Source organism: Herpailurus yagouaroundi, unplaced genomic scaffold, assembly GCF_014898765.1.
Source record: "Herpailurus yagouaroundi ecotype Mexico unplaced genomic scaffold, PumYag 29, whole genome shotgun sequence".
Lineage (NCBI taxonomy): Eukaryota > Metazoa > Chordata > Mammalia > Carnivora > Felidae > Herpailurus > Herpailurus yagouaroundi.
The window spans coordinates 94180393-94204266 of NW_024412377.1; the positions used below are offsets into that span (position 1 = coordinate 94180393).

The 23874-nt window shown below is 38.6% G+C and overlaps 1 protein-coding gene across 2 annotated transcripts in view; it reads right to left on the reverse strand.

The window, feature by feature from the left end:
* Window positions 1–6104: 6104 nt before the first annotated feature.
* LOC121013650 (V-type proton ATPase subunit S1-like protein) overlaps window positions 6105–23874 on the reverse strand; it is a 39552-nt gene continuing 21782 nt past the window's right edge. For both annotated transcript variants that reach the window (XM_040449391.1, XM_040449384.1), the window contains 6 exons: window positions 22006–22049; window positions 21692–21753; window positions 19916–20151; window positions 13864–13914; window positions 11262–11502; window positions 6105–6850 (listed from right to left, as the gene is read on the reverse strand). In XM_040449391.1, the coding sequence (XP_040305325.1) occupies window positions 6548–6850; window positions 11262–11502; window positions 13864–13914; window positions 19916–20151; window positions 21692–21733 (873 nt within the window). In that variant the 5' untranslated portion in view covers window positions 21734–21753; window positions 22006–22049 and the 3' untranslated portion in view covers window positions 6105–6547. The remainder of the gene's footprint in view (window positions 6851–11261; window positions 11503–13863; window positions 13915–19915; window positions 20152–21691; window positions 21754–22005; window positions 22050–23874) is intronic.

The window sequence follows — 23874 nt, forward strand, 5'->3', positions numbered from 1 at the left end:
CCTAGAACTAAATATAATTAACAGTAACAAGGAACAAAAGCGTCAGTTTTGTGATGTTGTGCATAAAGAATCTGCTCAAAGTGTCAGTGGTGGAGAGGCATGTTGTATGGAGCCTGTGACAGGCCCCTATTAGTGAATCACAAAGAGGACCCTTAGAATTTTGCAGCAGAACCATGCCATCCTATGAAGATAACTACTCTCCTTTTCAGAAACAGCTTTTGGCTTTTTTACTTTCTACTTGGCCTTAGTACAGATTGAACATCTGACCATGGGCCACCAAGTTACTAAGTGGCCTGAGGTGCCTATCATGAAATAAATATCATCTGACTCACCAAGCCCACAAAGCTAGACATTCACAACAGCAGCAATCCATCATCAAATGAAAGTTGTATATGGAAGGCAGGCTCAACCAAGCCTTTGAGGCACAAGTCAGCTGCATGAGGAAGTAGCCTGGATGCCCATGCCCCCACTCTTACTAACTGTTGTCTCTCTCTGTGAACTCATACCTATGGTCTAATGGGCATTCCTCTCTGAGAAGCTGCTAAGGAAGAAAAAAACTCAAGCTTGGGTTATAGATGGTTATACTTAATATATGCAGGCAAAACCTGAAAGTGGGAGGCTATAACACTAACAACCCATGCCAAGTTAGCCTTGATGGACAGGGTAAAAGGAAATGCTCCCTCTGGACAAGACTTTTAGCAAGGTACCTGGCTGCTCATTTTGCCTGGAAGGAAAATATAGCTAAGCTAAACTATGTTTCCCAGAATTAATTTCCCTGTATGTTTCTGGTTAAGGTGGGCCACATTAGGAAGACCTATTTGCATGATTTAGAAGGTTGAAGTGAAGCAGCAGCCATATTGTTTTTAACCTCCAAATGGTGGAGTCAAGGTACGTTTGTAGCTCAAGCAAATTATCATTTACCTGCTGGCCCACCTTGGTGGTACACGGCAACACCCAGGCTGGCAGGTCCTCCAGCTTCTAGTGGATCTTTCTTCAACATCTTCAATCCCTGAGCCATTCATTCAGCTCTGGGCCATTTGTTTTGACAAAGGACACTACTTTATCAACGTTGGAGGCAGTGAAAACGGACACAGGTTCCAGTTCATTCCTACAGTTCTAGCTCCTCTTCATGGATTCTAGCTTGTCCCTGCTCTCTACCACTTTATATCCATTTTCCCTTTCCAAGTGTCTGCTATGCAAGTTTTAGCATGCAAGTTGGCGACAACAAGCTCACACAGAATGGTTAGCCAGGGTCCACCATTGTGTATGAGGTCAAATCTCTGTAAAAATACACACACACACACACACACACACACACACACACACACACACTCATTTATATAGGTCTCTTCCATGGCCCTGGAAGGGTTCTTGGCATTACATTCTAATAACTATGCTTTTTTATTTAAAGCTGTAAAAATAAGCTATTTTTCAAATGCAGTCAACTTTCCCTGTTTGCCTGTTACTGCTCGTCTTAGTTTGGATTTTCTGAGAAGCGGATCCTGAGACAAGGATTTAAACACAAGTAGCTTATTCTGGAGGTAATGCCAACATCATTAGGAAATATCACTATGGGAGCAAGGAAGTAAGGCAAGGAAGAGAAGGGAGTTAATCAAGTGAACATTACCAAGCACGATATCACAACGGGCAAAAGAGCTAAGTCCTGCTGTGGCGCTCTAGGAAATGGTGTAAAACACACCCTAGAATTATTCTAGTCAAGGGACAAATGAGCTGGGGTGTTTATTCACAATTCCTGAGAGTCAGTCCATAAGGGCTGCCCCTGGGAGAAATTAATTCTTCAGCACTTCCAGCCTGCCATGAACACAGGGAGAGTAGCCTCAGAGGGCAGTAACTAACAATGGAGAGATGGGTCAGGATGCAATACAGGAATATGGGTAGGACACTGAAAGCCAACTGCTACATTTCCAAATTTCTAGTCCAGACCTCTTTATTTTGCCCCAGATTCATATACCAAACTGCCTGCTTGGACCTCTATTGTAGGACCTTGCCTACAAGCATCTCCCATCTCAAACTCCTACCCTCTGCTCTTTCTCCCTGATTGCAGAAATTGGTATTACCATCCACTCAGCACCCCAAATAAGATACCTAACGTCATTTGTGACTTTCCAATTGGTTCCCAAGATTTATTGAACCAACTTCCTAAATACCTCTTCTTGTTCTTTCCTCTCACCCCATTGTCTTAGTTTAGGTTCTATTATTTTTCATCTGAATGATTCCAATTATCTCCTAAATGGTGTATGTGTCTCTATTCTACCCACACTTATATGCCACACAACCCTCTTGCTTCATATCTTCCAAAATCCCCTCAAGGGCCTCTCCATCGCCTCAAGATTGTAAGGCTTTAGTTGAGCACAATGACCTGTTCCCCCTCTTCATTTCCAGCTCCATCTCTCTTTCACTCGTTTAAATACATTCTATGTGCCTGCCCACAGAAATTTAGTCATAGTTCTCCACACATGATAAAGTCCAGTCTTTGCATATATGTTTCCTTCTGCCACATCTGTCCTTCCCACATTACCTTCCCAGTCAACTCCTAGTCAGGTCAAACATTGCCATATTGTTCCAGACTTCCCAGAAAAACCAACATCTCTTAGGCTTACTCCTGCAGCACTAACAATTACATGGCAATAATCACATACCTGATGGGTTAATAATAAAGATATCTATGGAAATAGCATAAGTTCTTTACCTGAAGTGATACCAAAAAAAAAAAGGCACCTAATGGACAGGCATAAAATTATTCATGATAATGCTCAACATTAGATATGAAACCAAAAACCCTTTTTAAGGAGGTCTCTTCAGTTAAGAGCTGTCTAATTGAGTCATTACCAGACTCAACTTTGGGAATCCACCATGATGGGTGAAATAAGGCATTTTTATATGAGGATAGATTTTATTATGATTATACAGATGAATGAGTACTGTATGGGCTGCCCTGCTACAGGTGTCACAGATCACTTTACTATTAACAAACATGATCTAACCTGAGTAACATTCCTGCCCTACAGTCCCTTAAGGTTGCTATGTTGCTATCTGACCTCTGCCACTCCAGGATCCTAGCATCCCCACTGAGACTAAGGAATCACGAAGAGTAAGTATCTCTTACCTTCATCCACAGCCTGCAGAGGACAGCCACTAGAGCACTTTTCAAAAATGCTAGTGCTATGTTCCCAATGTATTTTTCAGTTCACTGCTATGACAACAGAAGTGTCCTCTGGGCCTTCACAGAAAATAGTTTTGGGGATGGAGAGAAGGACATGCATGATAAATCCATTCCCACATCCCAATTCTCTAAATTGCTAAATCTATTTTCTTCCTCTATATTATACTGATGAATTTCTGGTCTATTTCACGTAGTGCATGTCACTGTTGAGTCCAGATTTTAATCAACCAGATGAGTAAAATGTTAGAAATACTCCCAGCTGCTCAAACCAGAATATTTAACCCAAAATTCGGTAAGAGAACCTATTTAAAAAGCTCAGCCCAAACTAAAATTATACACTTCCCTCTCTGAGCTAGCACCTGCAGAATCCATTCCCCTCATGTATTCCTCCAACTCTTTTGTTGAATAAATTAGAAAAACCTTGCGATTTTTATTCTCCCATATTTGACTTTGCGATTGGTTCCCTGGGATATGCTAGAGTGTGACTCCTATTGCTTACAGACACTGAGGAAAACTGACATTCCCTGGCAAGGTAACTATCTTTGGTGAAGTCAGAATAGCTTCATTTCACATGATTGTTTCTGCTAGCAAGAAAAACTTAGTGGAATTTGGAATTCAATATCCTTAAAGATGTTTAAGTTCTCCCAAAGTTAGCATTCTTATTTCAATTTTCTTCTATTTTGTAATCGATGTGCTCATATTCATTAAGAGACCCAGCAAGGTGGCTGTGAATTCCACCCACAAGGCAGTTTACCAATGTGCAGAATCAGACCTGTGTGTCTGATCTGCAATATGTCAGTTCTTTGGTAAGAGGTAAGAGATCCTTGTAGATCAGTCACAGAAACTCTCTGGCTTTTTTTTTTTTTTAACTATGCCTTGAGCTGTGAATGTTTTGTTTGTTTGTTTATTAGTAGGCTCCACACACAGCATGGAGCCCAACACAGGGCTTGCACTCACAACCCTAAGAGCAAGACCTGAGGAGAGATCAAAAGACAGACACTGAATCAACTGAGCCACCCAAGTGCCCTGAGCCGTGAATTTTAAATCTTAAGCTATTATTTTCTTTCTGTAAGCCCTCCAGTACAGTTAGAAAGAGACAGCTTGGGTGCCTGGGTGACTCAGTAGGTTAAGCATCTGACTTCAACTCAGGTCATGATCTTGCAGTTTGTGAGTTCAAGCCCCGCATGGGACTCTGTGCTGACGGTTCAGAGCCTGGAGCCTGCTTCCGATTCTGTGTCTCCTTTCTCTGCTCTTCCCCTGCTCATGCTCTCTCTCTCTCTCAAAATTAAATAAACATTAAAAAAATTTAAAAAGAAAAAAAAATAAAAGAAAGAGCCACCTTACCTTACAGGGTATCGCCCTGTATGGTATTATTATATCTAGGGTGACTATTTATCCCAGTTTGTCTAGCACCATCCTGCTTATATCTGTTACACTGGAATTGCTAGTGACATTTTCACTTTTAAAAGTGTCTCAGGGGGCGCCTGGGTGGTGCAGTCGGTTAAGTGTCCGACTTCAGCCAGGTCACGATCTCGCGGTCCGTGAGTTCGAGCCCCACGTCAGGCTCTGGGCTGATGGCTCAGAGCCTGGAGCCTGTTTCCGATTCTGTGTCTCCCTCTCTCTCTGCCCCTCCCCCATTCATGCTCTGTCTCTCTCTGTCCCAAAAATAAATGAACGTTGAAAAAAAAAATTAAAAGTGTCTCAGTTGAACCATAAGTTATGTTTACCCTTCAAGTACCTTTGGCCTACCACAGCAATCATTTCTACTACCAATGGACACTCAAAGCGACCACAATGAAAATTTCATTACAGAATGACATGATCTTTCCTTTTCCCACTCTCTAATGCTAACAGAGTCCCCAATGGTTTTAGACTAAACAGATAAAATAATCAATCCTAGATTCCTATGTTCTTGAGGGTGTGTTCCCTATGATCAACTTTGGTATAAATAAGTACATGAATCAAAATTCTTAGTTATAGACCACAGAATTGACTGTAAACTCATTACCACAGCTGCCCAAAAGATTCAATTTCTCTGTGCATGACCTCTATCCCACATAGTTCCCATCAGCTTTCTAAGTTTTGCGCAGATCACATATGGAACCCTCTTTAGGGAAATGCAATTTACTCTCTACACATGATATCTCTTTAATATACAAGACATGTTAGAGAAGCTTTGGTGAAAATCCAGAGCAAGTCAATCTTTAGTATCTGCCAAGAACTGGAAAAGACTATAGAGAAATCCATACGGAAAAAGGTGGTTGTAAGAAGAGTAGTGGTAACTGCAGAATTTCTATTAAAGAAGAGTTGGAGGAACACTATTTCATTGGAAGGGAGTTTACGGGATTTGCCTTGAAGCTGTTTGCATAGCAAGCACCCTGTTCTTAGCTCAGTTGTTTATTCCAGGTGGTACCTAGGAGGGTTAATGCAGGTCTGCACCAGACAAACGAGACAAGCCTGGCCACCACAGCCAGAAGGAAAACGTAAGAAACTCCAAGACTATTACCCCTCCTTCACAAATTGAACTGGACTGCCTCTGAACAGCAAAGTAAAATGACAAGACAGCCTTTGAATAAAGTGTTCTACCATATTGACAATACTCTTCCCTAAAAATCTCTGTAAAAGAGACTAATTTTTAAAACAAAATTGGGATATAATTTCTAAAAATACAAACTGTGACGGGGCGCCTGGGTGACTCAGTCAGTTGAACATCCGACTTCGGCTCAGGTCATGATCTCACAGCTCGTGGGTTTGAGCCCCGGTGGAACTCTGTGCTGACAGCTGGGAGCCTGGCGCCTGCTTCGGATTCTGTGTCTCCCTCTCTCTCTGTCCCTAACCCACTCGCATTCTGTCTCAAAAATAAATAAACAGTAAAAAAATTAAAAATACAAACTAGTACAAAATACTTAAAATTCAGAACTTCCAGATAACCTTTGTTTTTATTATTTCTGTACTTAGCACATCCAAATTGGCACAGACAAGGAGGACCAAATTTGTTTTCCCTGCTCTAAATGGCATCATTGGTTTTGGGTTTTGTTGCTGTTGCTGTTGTTGTTGTTGTTGTTTGGGTTTTGTCGTGGTTTTTTTTTTTTTTTTTTTTGTCTTAATTTGAAATACCCCTTTGCTTTCAAAGTACATTTGGGGCAACAATCATATTTATTTCTGTGGGGTTCCTGGGATAACATTTTCATTGCCTCCAGTAGGCCAGTGGATGCTCCAAAATGTATTTTTTGCATGTATTTCCTTTTTTTTTAAATCAAGCCATAAGGTAAAAATTTTATATCATAAGTCAAAGAGGACACAACAGAAATCGCTCCTTTCATTGGCCATTGTGGACTTCGTGAGGAAGAGGGGTCTGTGCTGTTACACATAAATTTTGCAGATCTGCTGGCTTCTCAGTTCATAGCACTCGACCCCCTGGCTCCTCAGCAGCTCCTTCTCTTCTGCGGCATCTCGAGGTTTCAAGTGGGGGAAGTGGGCTGGAGAGGTGATGAAATCATAGTGCCGCTCCAGATATCGAAGGTAGATGAGCATGTGCAGAGCGTAGGCTAGCACCAGCAGCAGGATCAGGGACATGGCCAGGCCAATCAGAATTGCTGGTGAGAAGGAAGAGGCACAATCTCGGGCCTTGGCAAACTGCTTCCCCTTGATGGTAAAGCCTTGGATCTGTCAAGGAGAAAAAGCTGAAGTGACATACTCTTTCTCTCCTAAGATCTACTTGTCAGTTGGGCTGAGGCTTCTGGGCTCCTAATTAATCAAATTTAAGGCACTGGAGCCATACTTCACTGAATGCTTTGAGCACATGATCCAACAAATGTGAGTGTGCTTATGGGCACAGTGAAACAATTTTTAATCAAAACTGACCCAGATACTCTGCGATGTATGTTTACCATAATTAAGAGGCTCAAGAAGCTCAAGGCTCTGAAATAAAACCTCTTGTCATCTGATCCTCATAAATACTCTAGTTCATCTAAAAACATAACTTAGTGGTGTCACTAAAATTTAAAGTGCACTCAAAATTTTATAAACATTAGTTATAATTTCACAAAGAATAATACGTCTCAGTTCCTCTGCCTTTGATTCTGTTGACAGGATGTGGACAGGAAGAATCTCTTAAGAGTAGATATTATGATTCCCAATGAGGCAAAATATAGCTAATAGTAAAGGCTAACAGTTACTGAAGATTTTTTATGTATTAGATATTGCCCTAACTCATTTAAAAACCACAAAAGCCTATGAATAAGTTACTGTTTCATGGATGAAGAAACTAAGGCACAGAAAAGTTAAGTAACTTGCCCAGAGTCACTCGGCATTAAGTGAAGTTATTTTTTATTTATTTTATTTATGTATTGATTCTTTTAAGTGCAATGAAGTTATAATTCGAACCCAGGAAGTTTGACTTCAGAGTCACTTCTCAGTTTACAATTCCACAGCTCCTGGTATGTTCTGTCTCTTCTTCCTCCAGACGCTACCTCCCCCTCTTTATCAGTTGTACCATACAGACTTGGTATTGTTTTTGGAAGCGCTGTATACCAGCCCTTGTTTTACATCCTGCCCAGAGCATGGAAAGAAGAGCTTTCTCACATGTGCAGATGAAGTGGCTCAAATAGTTGGAACTACAAGAGGTTCAAATCGACAACTGGCTCTGTATCTAAATACTGTCGCAATAAAAGTAACTGGGCTACAGACTACTCTAAATAAGACCAATCTTTCATGGAAGGCAGCTCCCACACTTAGCTGGCTTTTGAAAAAGAATCCTACATAGCATCACCTCGGTCACCTAATTGGTTTTAAAGGGATACATCAAAAAACTGAATTATCCATGAAGGCTTTAAGTGACAATTCATTTTTATGACTTAAGTAGGTGCCCTTGCATATTTTCATGCTGAAATGACTGTAGCCGTAGACTTTAGAGGCCTTGCTTGCCCAGTTATCTGTGCACTAGACTGAATCTAAAACAGCTCCTGAAGGAGACTTTTGGCCTGGTTTCTGGGATCCCTGGCCCGCCTTTCTATGACGAGGCAAAGTGAGGGGCACCTGGGTGGCTCAGTAGGTTTAGGGTCTGACTTTGGCTCAGGTCATGGTCTCACAGTTTATGGGTTTAAGCCCCACATCAGGCTGTCTGCTGTCAGCATGGAGCTCCCTCTGGATCCTCTGTCTCTCTCTCGCCCCAGGTGCGTGTTCCCTCTCTCTTCTCTCTTCTCTCTCTTCTCTCTCTCTCTCTCTCTCTCTCTCTCTCAAAAATAAATAAATAAATAAATTTTTAAAAAAAAAAGGAAAGAAAAGAAAGAGGCAAAGGGTCCTCAAAGGGCTAGTGCCTGAAGAGTCAAGCTCTTGACAAAATGACAAAAGATGGCAACACTGAGCCTGCATTCCAAAGAAACAAAAATTAGCCCGTGTTGAATAAATACACTCCTTGTGATGCCGGCTACACTTTAGCAGTCCTTCAGTTTGCCATGCACGTGACATCACTCTGTACTTCTTAGAATAAGTCAGATGGGCAAAGCCATGTCTGCGGAATGCAGCCTTTTGTGTACGTACTTTAACCACTATGGACACCGCCACCTCTCGCCTGCACTGAGCTCGCATTCCGCCATCTGCTTACATTCAGGATGGCCTAGAAAGGCCCACCTCTGGCATCCACTGCTGTGTTCACCACAGACTGCTGAAGACACTGGCACATGCGGCCCCAGACCAGGGATGAAAGTGCTCCTCGCAAGCACATTTTCAGTAGTCTTACGGACCTCAAGAACATGTAACTGAGCGATTCTTTCATATACTAGATGCCCCAAAGCTTTAGAGCCAAGTCACTGGGCTGCTTCTAGCCAGGTCAGACAGATGGCCTCGCGGATTTGCGTAATGGCCTCACTGGTGGCTGTAACTAATCTTTTCTTCCTTTTTCTTAAGCCCCATGTCTTTAACCCCTTTTTTGTTTGTAAAATATAAATAACATAAAATCTACCATCTTAACTATTTTTAGGTGTACAGTTCACTGGTATTAAGTCCATTCAGATTATTGTGCAACTATCACCACCACCCATCTCCAGGACACTTTTTCATCTTGCAAAACTCAGCCATTAAACTCTAATTCCCCATTCCCCTCTTCCCTCAGGCCCCTGCAAACACCATTTTATTTTTTTGTTTCCAAATAGGACTACTGTAGATACTTCGTTTAAGTGAAATCATACAAATATTTGTCCTTTTGTGTCTGCTTTATTTCACATAGCGTAATGTCAAGGTTCATTCATGCTGTTGCCTGTATCTGAATTTCCTCCCTTTATAAGGCTAATATTCCATCGCACATATACACTAGGCTTTGTTTTTCATTCATCCATTGATGGACATTTGGGTTGTTTCCACCCATCTTTTGGCTTTTGTCAATGATGCTACTGTGAATACACAAATATCTGTTCAAGCTCCTGCTTCCAATTCTTTTAGTAAATACCCAGAAGTAGATTGTTGAGTTACACGGTAATTCTGTTTATTTTCGGAGGGAATACCATACCATTTTCCAGAGAGGCTACACCATTTTCAATTCTTACTAGCAATGTACAAGTTCTAATTTCTCCACATCCTTGACAATGTGTGTTATTTTCTGTTTGGGGTTTGCTTGTTTTTGTTTGTTTGTTTGTTTGTTTGTTTTTAAATAATAACCATCCTAATAGGTATGAAGTGGTTTGTACATTTTTCAAAGTTAATTTCCATACAGTGTTTCTGTAAGTCACCTTAAAAGTCACTTCTGAAACAAGGTAGAGGTATAAATCAGGCAATTCCTCTATTCCAATCAGGCAGGATAATGTGTGAATTATTCCATGTATTCATTATTAGTTCCTGCCCTTTGTGCCTGCTTCTTTTTCTAAAGGGCAAGTGAGAGAAATCTATATAACATATACTTTATAAACATTGATAAATACATCTGCATTATGTATGCTATAATGTGCCCTTGAAGTCAAATAGTCCAGAATTCAAACTCTGCCTCTAACGTTTACCAGTTATATCACTTTGAGAAATTATGCAACCATCAGAGCTTCAGGTATCTCGTTTGTAAAACAGGGATAATGACAACAATCTTGTGACATTATGATGAGGTTTGAAAACAAAGTATGTAAAATAACCACAACAGTGCTGGCAGACACAGAGGACTCAAAAGTAGTAGTTACTGTTAATCCAGGCCTGACACAGTCCTGGGTGTTGACACTTACCTTAGGCCATGATTTCTTTACATCCGTAAAAGAAAGGTCAGAAATTAAGAGGGTGAAGTAGCTGACCCAGGTAGGTGACAAGCAATTTGAAACCAAGACTTGCTTTCAAACGTTAAAATGCAAGCTCCTTCCCTATCCCAAACTGCTTCTCAACACCACCCGTCTCCAAGCTGGGAGGAGAGGAAGTAAATCTATTTACTTTTGGAAAAGATTGGAAAGTGTCCACAAAAGGGCAAGCAAAACCCTGCCTATTTCAGTGAGTTGGAAGAACAAGGGAAGTTTTTTAAAAAAGGTAAACAGGACAGAGGAAGTTGACAGATGTCTCTAAGCCTTTCCCCATGCCTTTCCCCAAGTACTTTCAAGAGGATCTTCTGGGATAGTTGTGACTCCCTGGCTGACAGTTCCATTCCTATGCTAACTGCCAAAGCTGTCACTCAGGCTACAAATGTACTTCTTATCTGTCCGGATAGGATCACTGTTCCACCCCCAGAAGGAAATAAAATCATTGCCCAGCAGCTCGTCTCCCCAGAAGGGCCTCTCCCTCCAGGAAGTGTCAGTTACGGGACTTCACACCACAGCTTCACTCCACTTTCAACTGCTGGCGTTCCTCATTGGTAGTTATTAGTGACTGCATAAATGTGAATGTAAAGGCAAGTGGGGAGGAGGCATAGGCGGTGGGTAGTGCACAGGGAGAGGAAACATTCTATCCGATTCCATTTCAAAACTTAGAAGATAAAGAAAAAAATACCAACATTATTTTAAAGGTACCCATTCCTCTCTTTTCCCTAAACATGTATATTACAGGTGTTTTCAAACACTGAGGTTTTTTGGCACCAAATATACAGGTGCACTGAGCACCTGTTTTAGTTTATTACCTGGAAATCAACAAAAGTGACCTCCCACAGGCTTGAAGTATCATCCACGTAGCTGGGCAACAAGAGGGCATCATAACGCTGCAGGCTGCTGACATGCTGGCAGTGGTAGGAATAACTCGATGGAGCATATATGCCAGTGGCATTAAAAGTTGCTTGGATCGAATTATTGAAAATAATCTCAACTCTGTGCAAACTAAACCAGCTCTGGATGTACGACTTTTTGTAATTGGTAAGGGTGAATCTGAAAAAGATTACAACAGTATCACTCCAGTATCATTCCTAAAGCGCTTGATTTTTGCTACACAGGAAATCATCTATTAACAGAGCAATTGCACCCTCTTTTGTCAGGTAGTAGAACTGGCTCAGTGAGAGTTTACTTCTAGTTCTGGAGAAGAGTTTCCTGATGGGTAGGAATAAAAGTGAATGGTACAAACTCCTTCAAAAAGAAAAACACAAAGAAACCTGTTTTATTTTCTTTTGTAATCAAAACTTGATTTTACTTTGCAAAAGGTTGAGAAAAACTAAATGGAAAATAACACAGAATTAGTTAAATAAATAAGGGTCAAAACTAATAATAAAAGCTTTTACTGTGTCAAGCACCGTTCTATTATTTAACATGAGATACACAATATTATTACCCTCATGTCATAGGTGATGAATCAAGACACAGTGGAGTTAAGGAAAGAACCTGTGCAAATTTACTCAGAGATTAGATATGGGAGCAGAGCTTTGAATCCAATTTGAGACCAGAGCCCTTACTCTTAGCCATTTTGGAATGGAATACTCTCTAGCAATAAAAAAGTTATAATTTGTCATGATCATTTCTTCATTAAAAAAATGTATGACTACACAGAAAAAATTCTGGAAGGACAGAGATCAAAATATTAGTGATTACAAATGGAGGTTAAATTATGAATAATTTTCACGTTCTTTTCATAGATTAACATTTTCCGATTTTTCTGTTTTCTGGACACGTATTGGGCCCCTACAGAAGCAGACCCTGAGACAATGATGTGAATAGAAGTATTTGGGGAGGTGGTCCCAAACTTATTTGGCAATTTAGTCACTCAAAATATGTCAAACAGGAAAAAGAGAAATGACAGAGTAGAAGGCACCCCAAAAGGACACATTGTTAAGCAAGTTTCCACTATGGACAAGTGGGGTTTGATGCCCATGGGGTACCCTGGGAGACAGGGTAGTTCACATGCCTGTTATCTGATCTGAGGGTGAGGGAGCTGGGGTGTTTATACACTTCTTTCAGTCACAGACTGAGAGCTGCTGAGGTAGGGATAAGAGGCAGTGGACCTCTCTGACTAAAGAAAGCTTCTAGGTAAGGAAGGGCTGACAATTCAAAGTTGAGCTGGTGGACTACAGTACTCTCAAATGGAAATGCCCAAAGTGACACAGCTAGGGTACTGACAGTGTCTGCCACATACCCTTATCATCAGAAAAAATAAGAATCATAAAGCTAATTTCCTTTTGGGGAAAAAAGGTGCTATTTGAATAAAAACTATTCCTCATTCCTATATGAAACAGATATGTGTATTTGGGTTTGTATATATGTTTACTCACCTTGTGGGATTCTATTTTCCTCATAAAGTTTCTCTGAAATATGATGATATGTATTTTTTAAATTATGATCAGTGAAACACTAGTGTCCCATGACACGTAGACAAATATTCTGAGGAAAGAGCTTTCCGAGATAAACACAGGAAACATGAGGTTAATCAAAGTTACCAAGTGCAGGAATCTTCCTTAAGAGCATGCCTTCATAGTAACTTTAATTTTATACATTAAATGTAATAAATTTAAGTTTAATACAAATTTATAGTGTCAATCTCCAAGAGGAGGACATGGAGTGCAGTCTTTCTCAAACACATCTGACCACAGAACCCCTTTCCTAGGAATCTTGTAAATATTTTTACAGAGCAGAAGTGTTCCATGGAACACAGCTTAGGAAAGACTACCCTACCACATCCTGCTGGTGTTTCAAGTAATGTTAAAGACACGGCTGTTTGTATCCATGAAAAGGTTGGTCCTATAGAAATGGAAACATTTCATTATTATAAGAAAAAGTATATAATGCCTTCAAATTGTGCCCCACTCCTGGAGCAGTTCCTAACTGCTTGGCAGATATATTCTTCCATACATAAGCAGAGCAAGATGTAAGCCTGTGTTGTCTGCTGGGAAATTCGGCTAACAGAGACTTTTTTGCTATTATTAAATGACGTGTGATTCACTGTAAGGTATTATATAGAAAATAACTTCAAACCAGAGTCACAGCTTCGGAGCTTTACATATATTTTAGTCTTTGCTCAGAAGAAAAAGACTATTACATTCTCAGGTTCATGTGATTTCTAGGTCTTAACTGAGGAAGGAAAAACTACACAGATGCTTTGGTAGAAACTGAAGAAAGCATTATGATAGGATCCTACCATAAAATCACTGACTTTGTACAGTTAGTTAAATGTGGCATTTCACGTGTCACAGTGCTTGGCACATAGGTGGTCCTTGATACTTACTACATGTTGAATGAGTAAATTATATGGAACTAAACTGGAGTGCTGAATTTATGACCTTTTAAAGTAGTATCCATACTTACCTTATATCAAGACCTTTGGGACTTACAGCATCACCAAACTTCATAGATAAACTAAGAAAACAGAAAGAACATAATCTATCAAAATACAAACAACCTTTACATAACACTCTACTACAAAATTACCTCAAAATGGAACAACTAAAGCTATAAAACTTATAAACATATAGCAGTTTTGGAATCTTGGGGTAGCCAATGGTTTCTTGAAAAAAAAATAGAAGTATGAAACATAAAGAAAAATTGATAAACTATACTTTATTAAATTCAAAATTTTACTCTTCAGAAATACTCTTAACAGTGTTAAGAAACAAAAAAGAGGCAAGCCACAGAACAAGAGAAAATATTCACAATACATATACACAAAGAACTAGTATCCAGAATATAATAAATAACACTAACAATTCAATAATAAGAAGGCAACCAACCTAACTTAAAAATGGTGAAAAGACAGGCACTTCACAAAGAAAAATACACAAATAGCTAATAAGTACATGAAAAGATGCTCAGCACATCATTAGCTATCAGCAAAATATAAAATAAGACCACAATAAGATAAAAGCACCATGATACAGTAATCGAAATGGCTAATTTTTTTTTTTAAGAACCGACTCTTAAGCTTTTAAAATCCATATTTATTCACACTTTTGTAAAAGTTAACAGGAGATTTCTGGGAGCAGAGACAGATTATTACTAACTCATAGCAATAACCATATTGGTTCCCCTTTTTTCTTAAAGAGTTTTTAAAAAATATTTACTTATTTTTGAGAGGGGAGGAGCAGAGAGAGGGAGACACAGAATCAGAAACAGTCTCCAGCCTCTGAGCTATCAGCACAGAGCCTGATGCGGGCTTGAACTCTAGAGCTGTGAGATCATGACCTGAGCCAAAGTCGGACACTGAGCCACCCAGGTGCCCTGATTCCCCGTTTAACCGAATTCTTCTGCCTTAGAAACATGATGAGAGCCAGATATCATCCTGTACACACTGGGATTTGTAATACAGATGAGGAACACCAAAATTATGAATCTGGGAGTTTATATAAGAGGGAGACTGTGGTACCCCTTCACCTCCTGAGAGAGGAAGAAAACATTTGCTTCCATAGTGTCAAAAACTGTCCTGGAAACATGAAAAGAGAAGGGTACTAGTTACCTACCTCACAATGTAAGCAGATGAGTTTTATTAGCCTTTGAATGGGAGCAAATAGCTCATCTTAAAGGAGACAAACGGCTGCATGTCTAATACCCATGAATGTAAATAATTATTTCTAAGAGGAAGACAAGAAGTCTCTCTGGGTTTCCAAACCCTGCAATATGTCCATGGTCCTGAGGTTCAGTGCTCCTGACAGGTAAACACTTTCTTCTAAGGAGATGAATCTAACTAAATTACTAACTAACTCCAAGGCTTATTTTTTAACCCAAGTCCCAGTAAAATTTGTCCAGAAATTGCTAACCATGCAGAAACAATAAAAATATTTTCTTTACAGTCTTACATTGACCATTCCAAGTGTTGGTGAGGATGTAAAGCAACCAGAACCTCCTCACACAAAGCTGGTGGGAAGGTAAATGGTACAAAAAAACAATTCGGTGGTTTCTTAAAAAGCCAAACATACATATACCATATGATCTGACCATTCCCCTCCTAGGTATTTATCTAAGAGAAATGAAAATATATATTCGTATACAGACTTACACATGAACGTTTAACATCACTTTATTTGGAAAGCTATCTAAAAACTGGGGCAAAAACCAAATTTCCATCAAGAGGTGGATGGATAAATAAGTAGTGGTATATCCATACTATGGAGCACTTACTACTCAGCGGTAAAAAGGAACATAACTTTGACACATGCAACAAAGCAGAAGAATATCAAAATAATTATGCTAAGTGAAAGAAGCCAGACTAAAAAAGAGTATACACTATATGAGTATGTTTATATAAAATTCTAGAAAATTCGGGGCGCCTGGGTGGCTCAGTCGGTTGAGCGTCCGACTTCGGCTCAGGTTACGATCTCGCGGTCCGTGAGTTCGAGCCCCGCGTCGGGCTCTGGGCTGATGGCTCAGAGCCTGGAGCCTGCTTCTGATTCTGTGTCTCCCTCTCTCTCTGCCCCTCCCCCGTTCATGCTCTGTCTCTCTCTGTCTCAAAAATAAATAAAAAACATTAAAAAAAAATTTTAAAAAAAATTCTAGAAAATTCAAACTCATCTATAATGATAGAGAGCAGATCAGTGGTTACCTGGAGGGGTGGGAGTGGCAGGAGAGAAAGATCACAAAAGGGCACAAAGAAACTTTTCAGGGTGATGAAAATGTTTGCTGTTTTGATTATAGTAATGGTTTCATGGGTGTACAAACACATCAAAATTGGTCAAAGTGTGTACTTTAAACATGTGCAATTTAGTGTATTTTATTATATTTCAATAAGGTTGAAAAATAAAAATGAGAAAAAGCTAAATAACTGAAATGAAAAAATGTGAAAAATGTTAATACAGAAAGGATGGTGCTGCATCCTTTTATATATTATATATTATAAATATATATTATATAAATATATATAAATATTATAATATATTATGTATTTTATATTATCTACATAATAGACATTATAATGTCTAGAAGTTATAACACCTCAACATATGCCATAAAACCAAAAAAGCAAAAGTGGGTAGCCATAAAATGTAAAATTACAAACTTGAAAAAAACCCACAAATATAATCTCATTAATTTGGTCCTACTTATCAAGAAATAGAAATGTCAGTGATTGAGCTAAAGTTTATCTTCATACTATCTATGGGGTAAGGGATATTTATAAAATAAACCTGGTAAATAAAGTCACTAAGAGAATTATCTTTATTTCCTAACATTATAAGCTCAGGCACCTTAAAAGCACTCATTTATAAATACTTTATAAGGTAATTTACTCAGTTAAGCAAGTCTCCAAAAGGCCTTTTTCTAATAATATTCTAATAGTTAACAAATTACTTAAAACTTCTAAGAAATAAATTGTACTCCTTGAATAGTATTTTATGAATTTGATTGGTCACTTACTCTAACAGACATTTCTCTACTTCTTCCAAGGAATCAGAATAGCTTAGTTATCTATAAACTGGCTCTGTAGCTGATGAACTAAAATTCAAAGCAAGGCCACACTGAGCCCACCCTAACGGCTTCCCCCTTCTGATGGAGCAGCTCAAGGGCCTCTCTATGCTTCTGACCCTGCAAGAGTTCTCTCCAGCAGTCCTGGTTTTGGTGAAAGCTGTTAACATGCTCTGCTGCAGAGTAAAGAACATGCTTGATTTCAACAAAGCAAATTCGACAATCATTCAGTGAGGCTCTTAACTGCCAGCCACAGCACCATTACCTGAGAACACGAAGGAGAAATACAATCTAGTAAGTCACTCAAAAAAGAGCTGCTTTTTCTCTTCCAAGCGCCCTAACCTCCCATGTTTCAAACGGACTCTGAATTCTTCAGACTATAATTGCCTAAACTCAAAATACACACAGATGCTCAGATTATGCTCTATTTGTAGGGCTTTCACTATTTAAAAAGACTTCCGTAGCAAATCTGTCTGCCAACAATTCGCCTTTCCCTGAACATTTTGTTTCCAGGCACTAAAACAAGGTCATATTTTTTTAATCTGTGCTTTTGACCCTACATGGTTATGTCTTTACTTGGGTTTGTTCTTTCAATCACTCCCTTTCTGGTTCTTGAGAATAGAAGATTTCCTTGCCAGCACAGCAAATGTCCACTAATGTCCACAATTCACAGGAATGAGGGACGGACTCAATATCTGGTCCCTGCATGCTTCGTGTACTGGGAAGCCTCCCACTCATGCCCTTGGGTGGGCTGTCCTGGATGTGGGCACACTTGCCTGAGCAGTACTCCAGGAGGTGGGGGCTATTCACTTAGAACTTGTCCCAGTAGAATTATTACATTGGTGGCCAAGAAGAAAAGTCAGGTTCCACCCAATTATTCCTTTGTGCATTATGAAAACCAAAGCTTCCCTAGGTCCTTCCACCAGCAAACTAGGCACTATTTTACTCTAGTTTATCATTAGCATGTTAGGAAGATAATACTACCACTTTGAGTAGCCCCTGACAAGTTCTCATGCATACAATTCCCCATTTGATTTTAATGTTTTTTTTTTTTTTTGAGAGAGAGAGAGAAAGAAAGAGCACTCACATGCAATCAGGGTAGGAGGAGGAGGAGAGGGAGAGGGACAGAGAGAGAGAGAGAGAGAAAGAGAGGATCTGAAGCAGGCTCTGCAATGACAGCTCAGAGCTAAAAGCGGGGCTCGAACTCACAAACTGTGAGATCGTGACCTGAGCCGAAGCTGGACATTTAGCTGAATGAGTCGGTAACTGAGTCACCCAGGTGCCCTTCCCCATTTGATTTTCATGATGCTATGAGATAGCGCCAAGAGAGCAGGTAAAATGCCACTATTAAAAACATTGTAGACCTCAGCTCTACTAGCAAACAAGCTGTATGATCTTATCAAATTTCCTAACCTCTACGAAGTTTGATTTCAGATGGTAATGGTCTGTGACTCAGGGACTTTTTCACAATAGTATTGTAAGGAATAACAAATATTGTGGCCGTGAAGTCCTTGCTCTGTGCCTGGTCCATGGCAAATGCTCGAGGCCTGTTACAATTAATAGATGCCATCACCTCCATTCACAGATATGATCCTATGGCAGCTCCTATTTGTAAAGTCACAAAGCTCACTGGCAGAACTGGGCCTAGAAGCCAAGTTTTCATTTTTTCTGTTTCTGGGTTCCCAGTGATCATTAAGATTTCTAAAGCCCAGCAAAAAAACTGTGGTGCTCTGATCTCCTCCACAAATATCCTGTGGTCAGAATAAATGGAATCAAGAAGGGCCAGTCAGCCACAGACAGGCAAGATGATCCCTAGGCAATCAGCCTCTCTCCAGGCAGCTGACCACAAATAAAGAGCCCTGTAGGGAATTAATTAGAGCCCAAGGAACAAGTCCTGAGCTCTCAGCAGTGCTGGAGTCTCTTTGGTAGTCTGTGCTGTAACAGAATAAACAAATCTGGGAGGACTCTGGATGCTTATACTTAGAATCCTCTAATTCTCTAATAAGAGACAATCATTCTGAATGGCAAGATGCTAACTAAAACTTGTAATATAACTTGTAATACTAATACAATCCATTTTCACCCATCATCAATAATTTTTAAATGAAATGTCAAGTTCTGGAGTAAAAATGCCACACACACACACACACACACACACACACACACACACGCACACACACACAAATACACAGTATACATTAGCATTCTGCCCATCTCAACCAGGCCAGAACAAATGCAGACAATCTTCCAAAAGCCTGCATTATACCAGCAAATGTTGAAAGCAAGGAGATTTACAGAAAGCAAGTGGGGCATGCCAGACTTACTCCTTCTTGACCAAAACAAATACAAGCAAAAAATTTTTGCTCAGATGACTAAAAGCAGAGAAAGGTACTGGACATTGATTTCCTCCTTAAAAGGGATATTTGTTTAATCTGCTTATCTCAAATCAAAAGCAATTATTATAATCATTTTGAAGAACTGTTCTAAAGAATTCTCTGAAATTTGGCCATTCAAAGATACCCCTGCAAACTGGCAACGTTCCACAACTTCAGAACACTCTCTAGAATTGGGACTCTTCCTTGGCTAGAGTCAGCCTTCATGGTTTCCCCCAGTAGAAGACGTAGGACTCGGCTTGCTGATACACGATTTCCTCCCTGCTGGGACAAAAGTAGTTGGACACCTCACATCTGGAGTTGATACCAAGCCTGGGGTCCTCTTCAGTTTTCAGAATGAGTTTGGAAAACCTCCTCTTTCACAACTCTGATTTTCCTTGAGGTATTATAACAAGAAAATAGCTAGGAAAAGTAGTTTTTAAATTAATTTCTGATTTTTCTTTCATTGTAGATGCTAAACATTTCCTCAGAAATGTGTTTCAAGTTAACTACAAACGAACCTACTTCCATCTTCTGAAATGTCAAAAAACTCGAATGCCCAGTTAACAGACTACAATACCCTAATGGCAACTTACGTGGCACTTTCTTCACTGCAATTTGAGTTGCTAGTGTCCACTGCTGCCTTCTGGCCAAAAGCTTCATCTGTAAAATCCAGCCAGGTCTGATTCTTAAATTTTATTGTTATTCTTTTGGCCCAGAAAAGAATGCAAGGAATTCCATCCATAGAGACATTAACTGGGCTATGATGGCTGAATGCATTCCAAGCTTCTTTTTCCAAATGTCCTTGTCTGCTCAGAGTGTACTTGAGAGTCTAGTTAACCAAATAAACAAAATTTAAGAGATGGATTTGTTTCCATGGTACAAAAGGCTTCTCAGAAGTAAAAGGATTAATTCACAACCTATTGAAGCTCTGATCTCTCCAGCTCCAGAGTCCATACTACTGTGGGACAAAGGAGACAAGTAGACCCATCTTAATCATAACAAGCTAAAATGACAGGTATGTCTGAAAAGTATATGAAACTAGTTCCAAAAAGCACCCAAATTGGAAAGGACCAGATTGTTAAAAAAAAAAAAAGATCCAATTTTGCAAATGATAATATTAGCAATATAGACTTTAAAAAGTCACCAGGCTGGGAGAGAAAGTGGGGATGAATAGGTAGAGCACAGATTTTTAAGGCCATGAAATAATTATTCTGTAAAACACTATTAACAGTAATAGATAACATTATACATTTGTCAAAACTCATAAAATGTACAACACAAAGAGTGAATCCTAGTGTAAACTATGGACTTTATTTAATAATAGTCTACCAATATTGGTTCATCAACCTTAACAAACATACCAAAATAACACAAAATGTTAAATAAAGGGGAAACTGGAGTGGGGAGGGATTGAGAAAGCATATAGGAAACTTATATGTTGTTCAGTTTTTTTCTGTAAACCTAAAGCTGCTCAAAAAAAAAGTCTAGTAATTAAAAACAAAAATTCAACATGCCATGAAAATCAGAACCTAAATAACACAGGACTTTAAAATAAAGAAATTAACATGTTAAACAAAAAAACAAACCAACAAACAAGAGGCTTCTAGATACCAAGCATAATTCTCCAGACCATTAGTGCCCAATAGAACATTCTGCAATACTGGATGTGTTTAATATCTGCAGTGTCCAGCGCAGCAGGCCCTAGCTATATGTAGCTCTTATGGCACCAAATGTGGCCAGTGCAACTGAGGACATTAATTTTTAATTTTACTTAACATTATTTCATTTGAGTTTAAATTTAAATAGCCACACGTGGCTACTGGCTACTGCTTAGGACAGTGCAGCTCCAGATCATTTAATATACATAAACTAACAGGGTATTCTAATATCAGTCTTCATTTTATGAAACCCTTGCTGATTTCTAGGAAGCTCAAGACAATGCACTTTGGTACTTGACCCTGGAAGTCACAAAGGCAGGTCTATATCTGAAAGAAGATCTACTTATCTACATCAACTATTTCATACCAATTACTCCAGGATAAGTACAGATAAAAGAGAAATTAAAGAAGCAGCAGCAATCCAAGCTTACTAGTAACCAAAGATAAATCGTTACTATAGTGATCCTGCCTAGAAAGTAACAAAAGTAAAGCTGAATATTATAATGAGAATATACAAGAGCAAGTAAAACTTTAGTTATTTTCTTTACCATAAGACTATTGTAATGCATTCCCCCACCCAAAGCTTAAGCAAGAATGTTAGTTATTAACAGAATTATTATTTATATTTTCACAGTGGCTCCGACCTGATTGAAACGTGTTTAATTTTTTTTTTTTTTTAAGATACAATCTAGTTTCCTAACATATCCATACCTGTGTGATTGGTACTGTTGTACAATTCTGGGTTTGTTTCATATCTCCATTACTCTGCTGATCTGTCAAATAAATGATACGAATACAAAGGCTAAATGTAACTTATTAATATAACCGAATGACAATAAAATGCTAAGCAATGTGAAATATACCAGGCTTGAGCCTCTTCTGACTGATAATTTAGAATATACTAGTTTAAGAGATTTTACATAAGAGACTGCTGTTCCAATCACCAGTGTTCAGGGAAGCCCATGACAGACAATAACCTTCTCCTCAACCCTTCAAGGAATCATAAGGACAAATACAGATCTTACCGTTTACAACCACTTCTTTATTTGAAGATGTCTGAGAGATGAAACTAGAAAAAAACAAAAAGATGCTGAATAGCTAAATTTCGGATTTTATAAGAAGTTTTAAGGAGGATATCTCAGTTTATGATACATCAAAGTAGAAGGCAAAGTACCTGTCAAAACTGTTTACTTTTCCATAGCAAATTTCTGATTTTAAAAAGTAATACATGTTCTTCAAAGAAAACATGAAAAATTCAGATTTTTTAAATTTGTAAACATCAACCCTAATCCTTATCCAGTGAATATTATTACTGAAGGCCTACTATGTGCCAAGCAGTGTGCTAAACACTGAGGTTTAACCAAAAATAACCAAATAATAAACCAAATAGTTAAACAATAAAACATAATAAAATATTTTACCATGAAATTTTATACTCACTGTACTCAGTATATGAAAGCAAAAATATTCCATCATTTTTATTAAAAAAAAAAAAAAGATGCACTGGGAATGCCTGAGTGGGGTTTGGGCATCAGACTCCTGATTTTGGCTCACATTATGATCTCACCATTCGTGAAATTGGCCTCCATGTCAGGATCCACGCTGAGTGTGGAGCCCATTTGAGGTTCTCTCTCCCTCTCCCTCTCTCCCTCTTCCCCACTTGCGCACTCACTAGCTCTCTCAAATGAAATAAGCACTTTAAATAAATAAAAATTTAAAAAAGACCCAATTGCCAAAAAGCTATTTCTGAAAATTATGAGGATGTAAATTTTTTTAAGTTTATTTTATTTATTTTGAGAGACAGAGAGAGAGCGTGCGTATGCAAGAGAGGGGCAGAGAGAGAGGGAGAGAAGGAATCCCAAGCAGGCTCCATGCTATCAGCACAGAAGATCCAGATGTGGGCTGGATCCCACTAACCATGAGATCATGACTTGAGTCGAAATCAAGAGTAGAATGCTTAACTGACCGAGCCACCCAGGCACCCCTAGGATATAAATTACAATATATATCCTTCTGTTGTTTGACTGTACACACACACACAAACACAGAGATGCACACACACAACACATATAAGTTACTTTTTATAATACTTAAAAACAGTGCAAATTTTTTCCACTTAAACGTATATCACAAATATTTTCTCATGTAATTATATATTTTTCTTATGTAATTTTTAAGTTTTTATTTTACTTCCCATTAGGTAACATATAGGGTCATATTAGTTTCAGATGTACAATATAGTGATTGAATAATTCTATATCACCCAGTGCTCATCATGATTTTCTGATATAATTTTGAATTCCATGTTAGTATTTATATCATACAAATGTATCAATTTATTTGACCAAATTCCTTTAAGTATTTAGATTGTTTCCAATTAATAAACAGTACTACACTGAACATTATTGTAGATTGTTTGTTCATATCCCCAAGAAGTTCCTTAAGATAAATTCCTAGAAGTGAAATTGCTAACTTAGAAAATCTACACATCTTTCTAACATGGAATATTATAAACACACATAAATATAATCATGGAATATTGAGAGCACACACATACAAACAGAAAAACAGAAGTCCTCTTCCCACCCGCATGTACTTGTACCCAACATCCAGCTTTAATAATTATCAAGTCATAAGCAATCTTTTTTCACTTATGAGTTCACCTACTTCTCCTCTGTGGTATTATTTTGAAGAAAATACCAAAAATTATTTGACTTAAGTATGGATGTCTAAAAGATAAGGACTTTTAAAAATAATAGGCCAGTTATATCTAGAAAATATCAATAATTCTTTAACATTAAATATGTCGATTGCTTAAATCTCTAATTGTGTCATAAATGTTATAAAAAATTTTAGTTTATTGCATATTTAAAATTTTTCATAACTTGAACCTA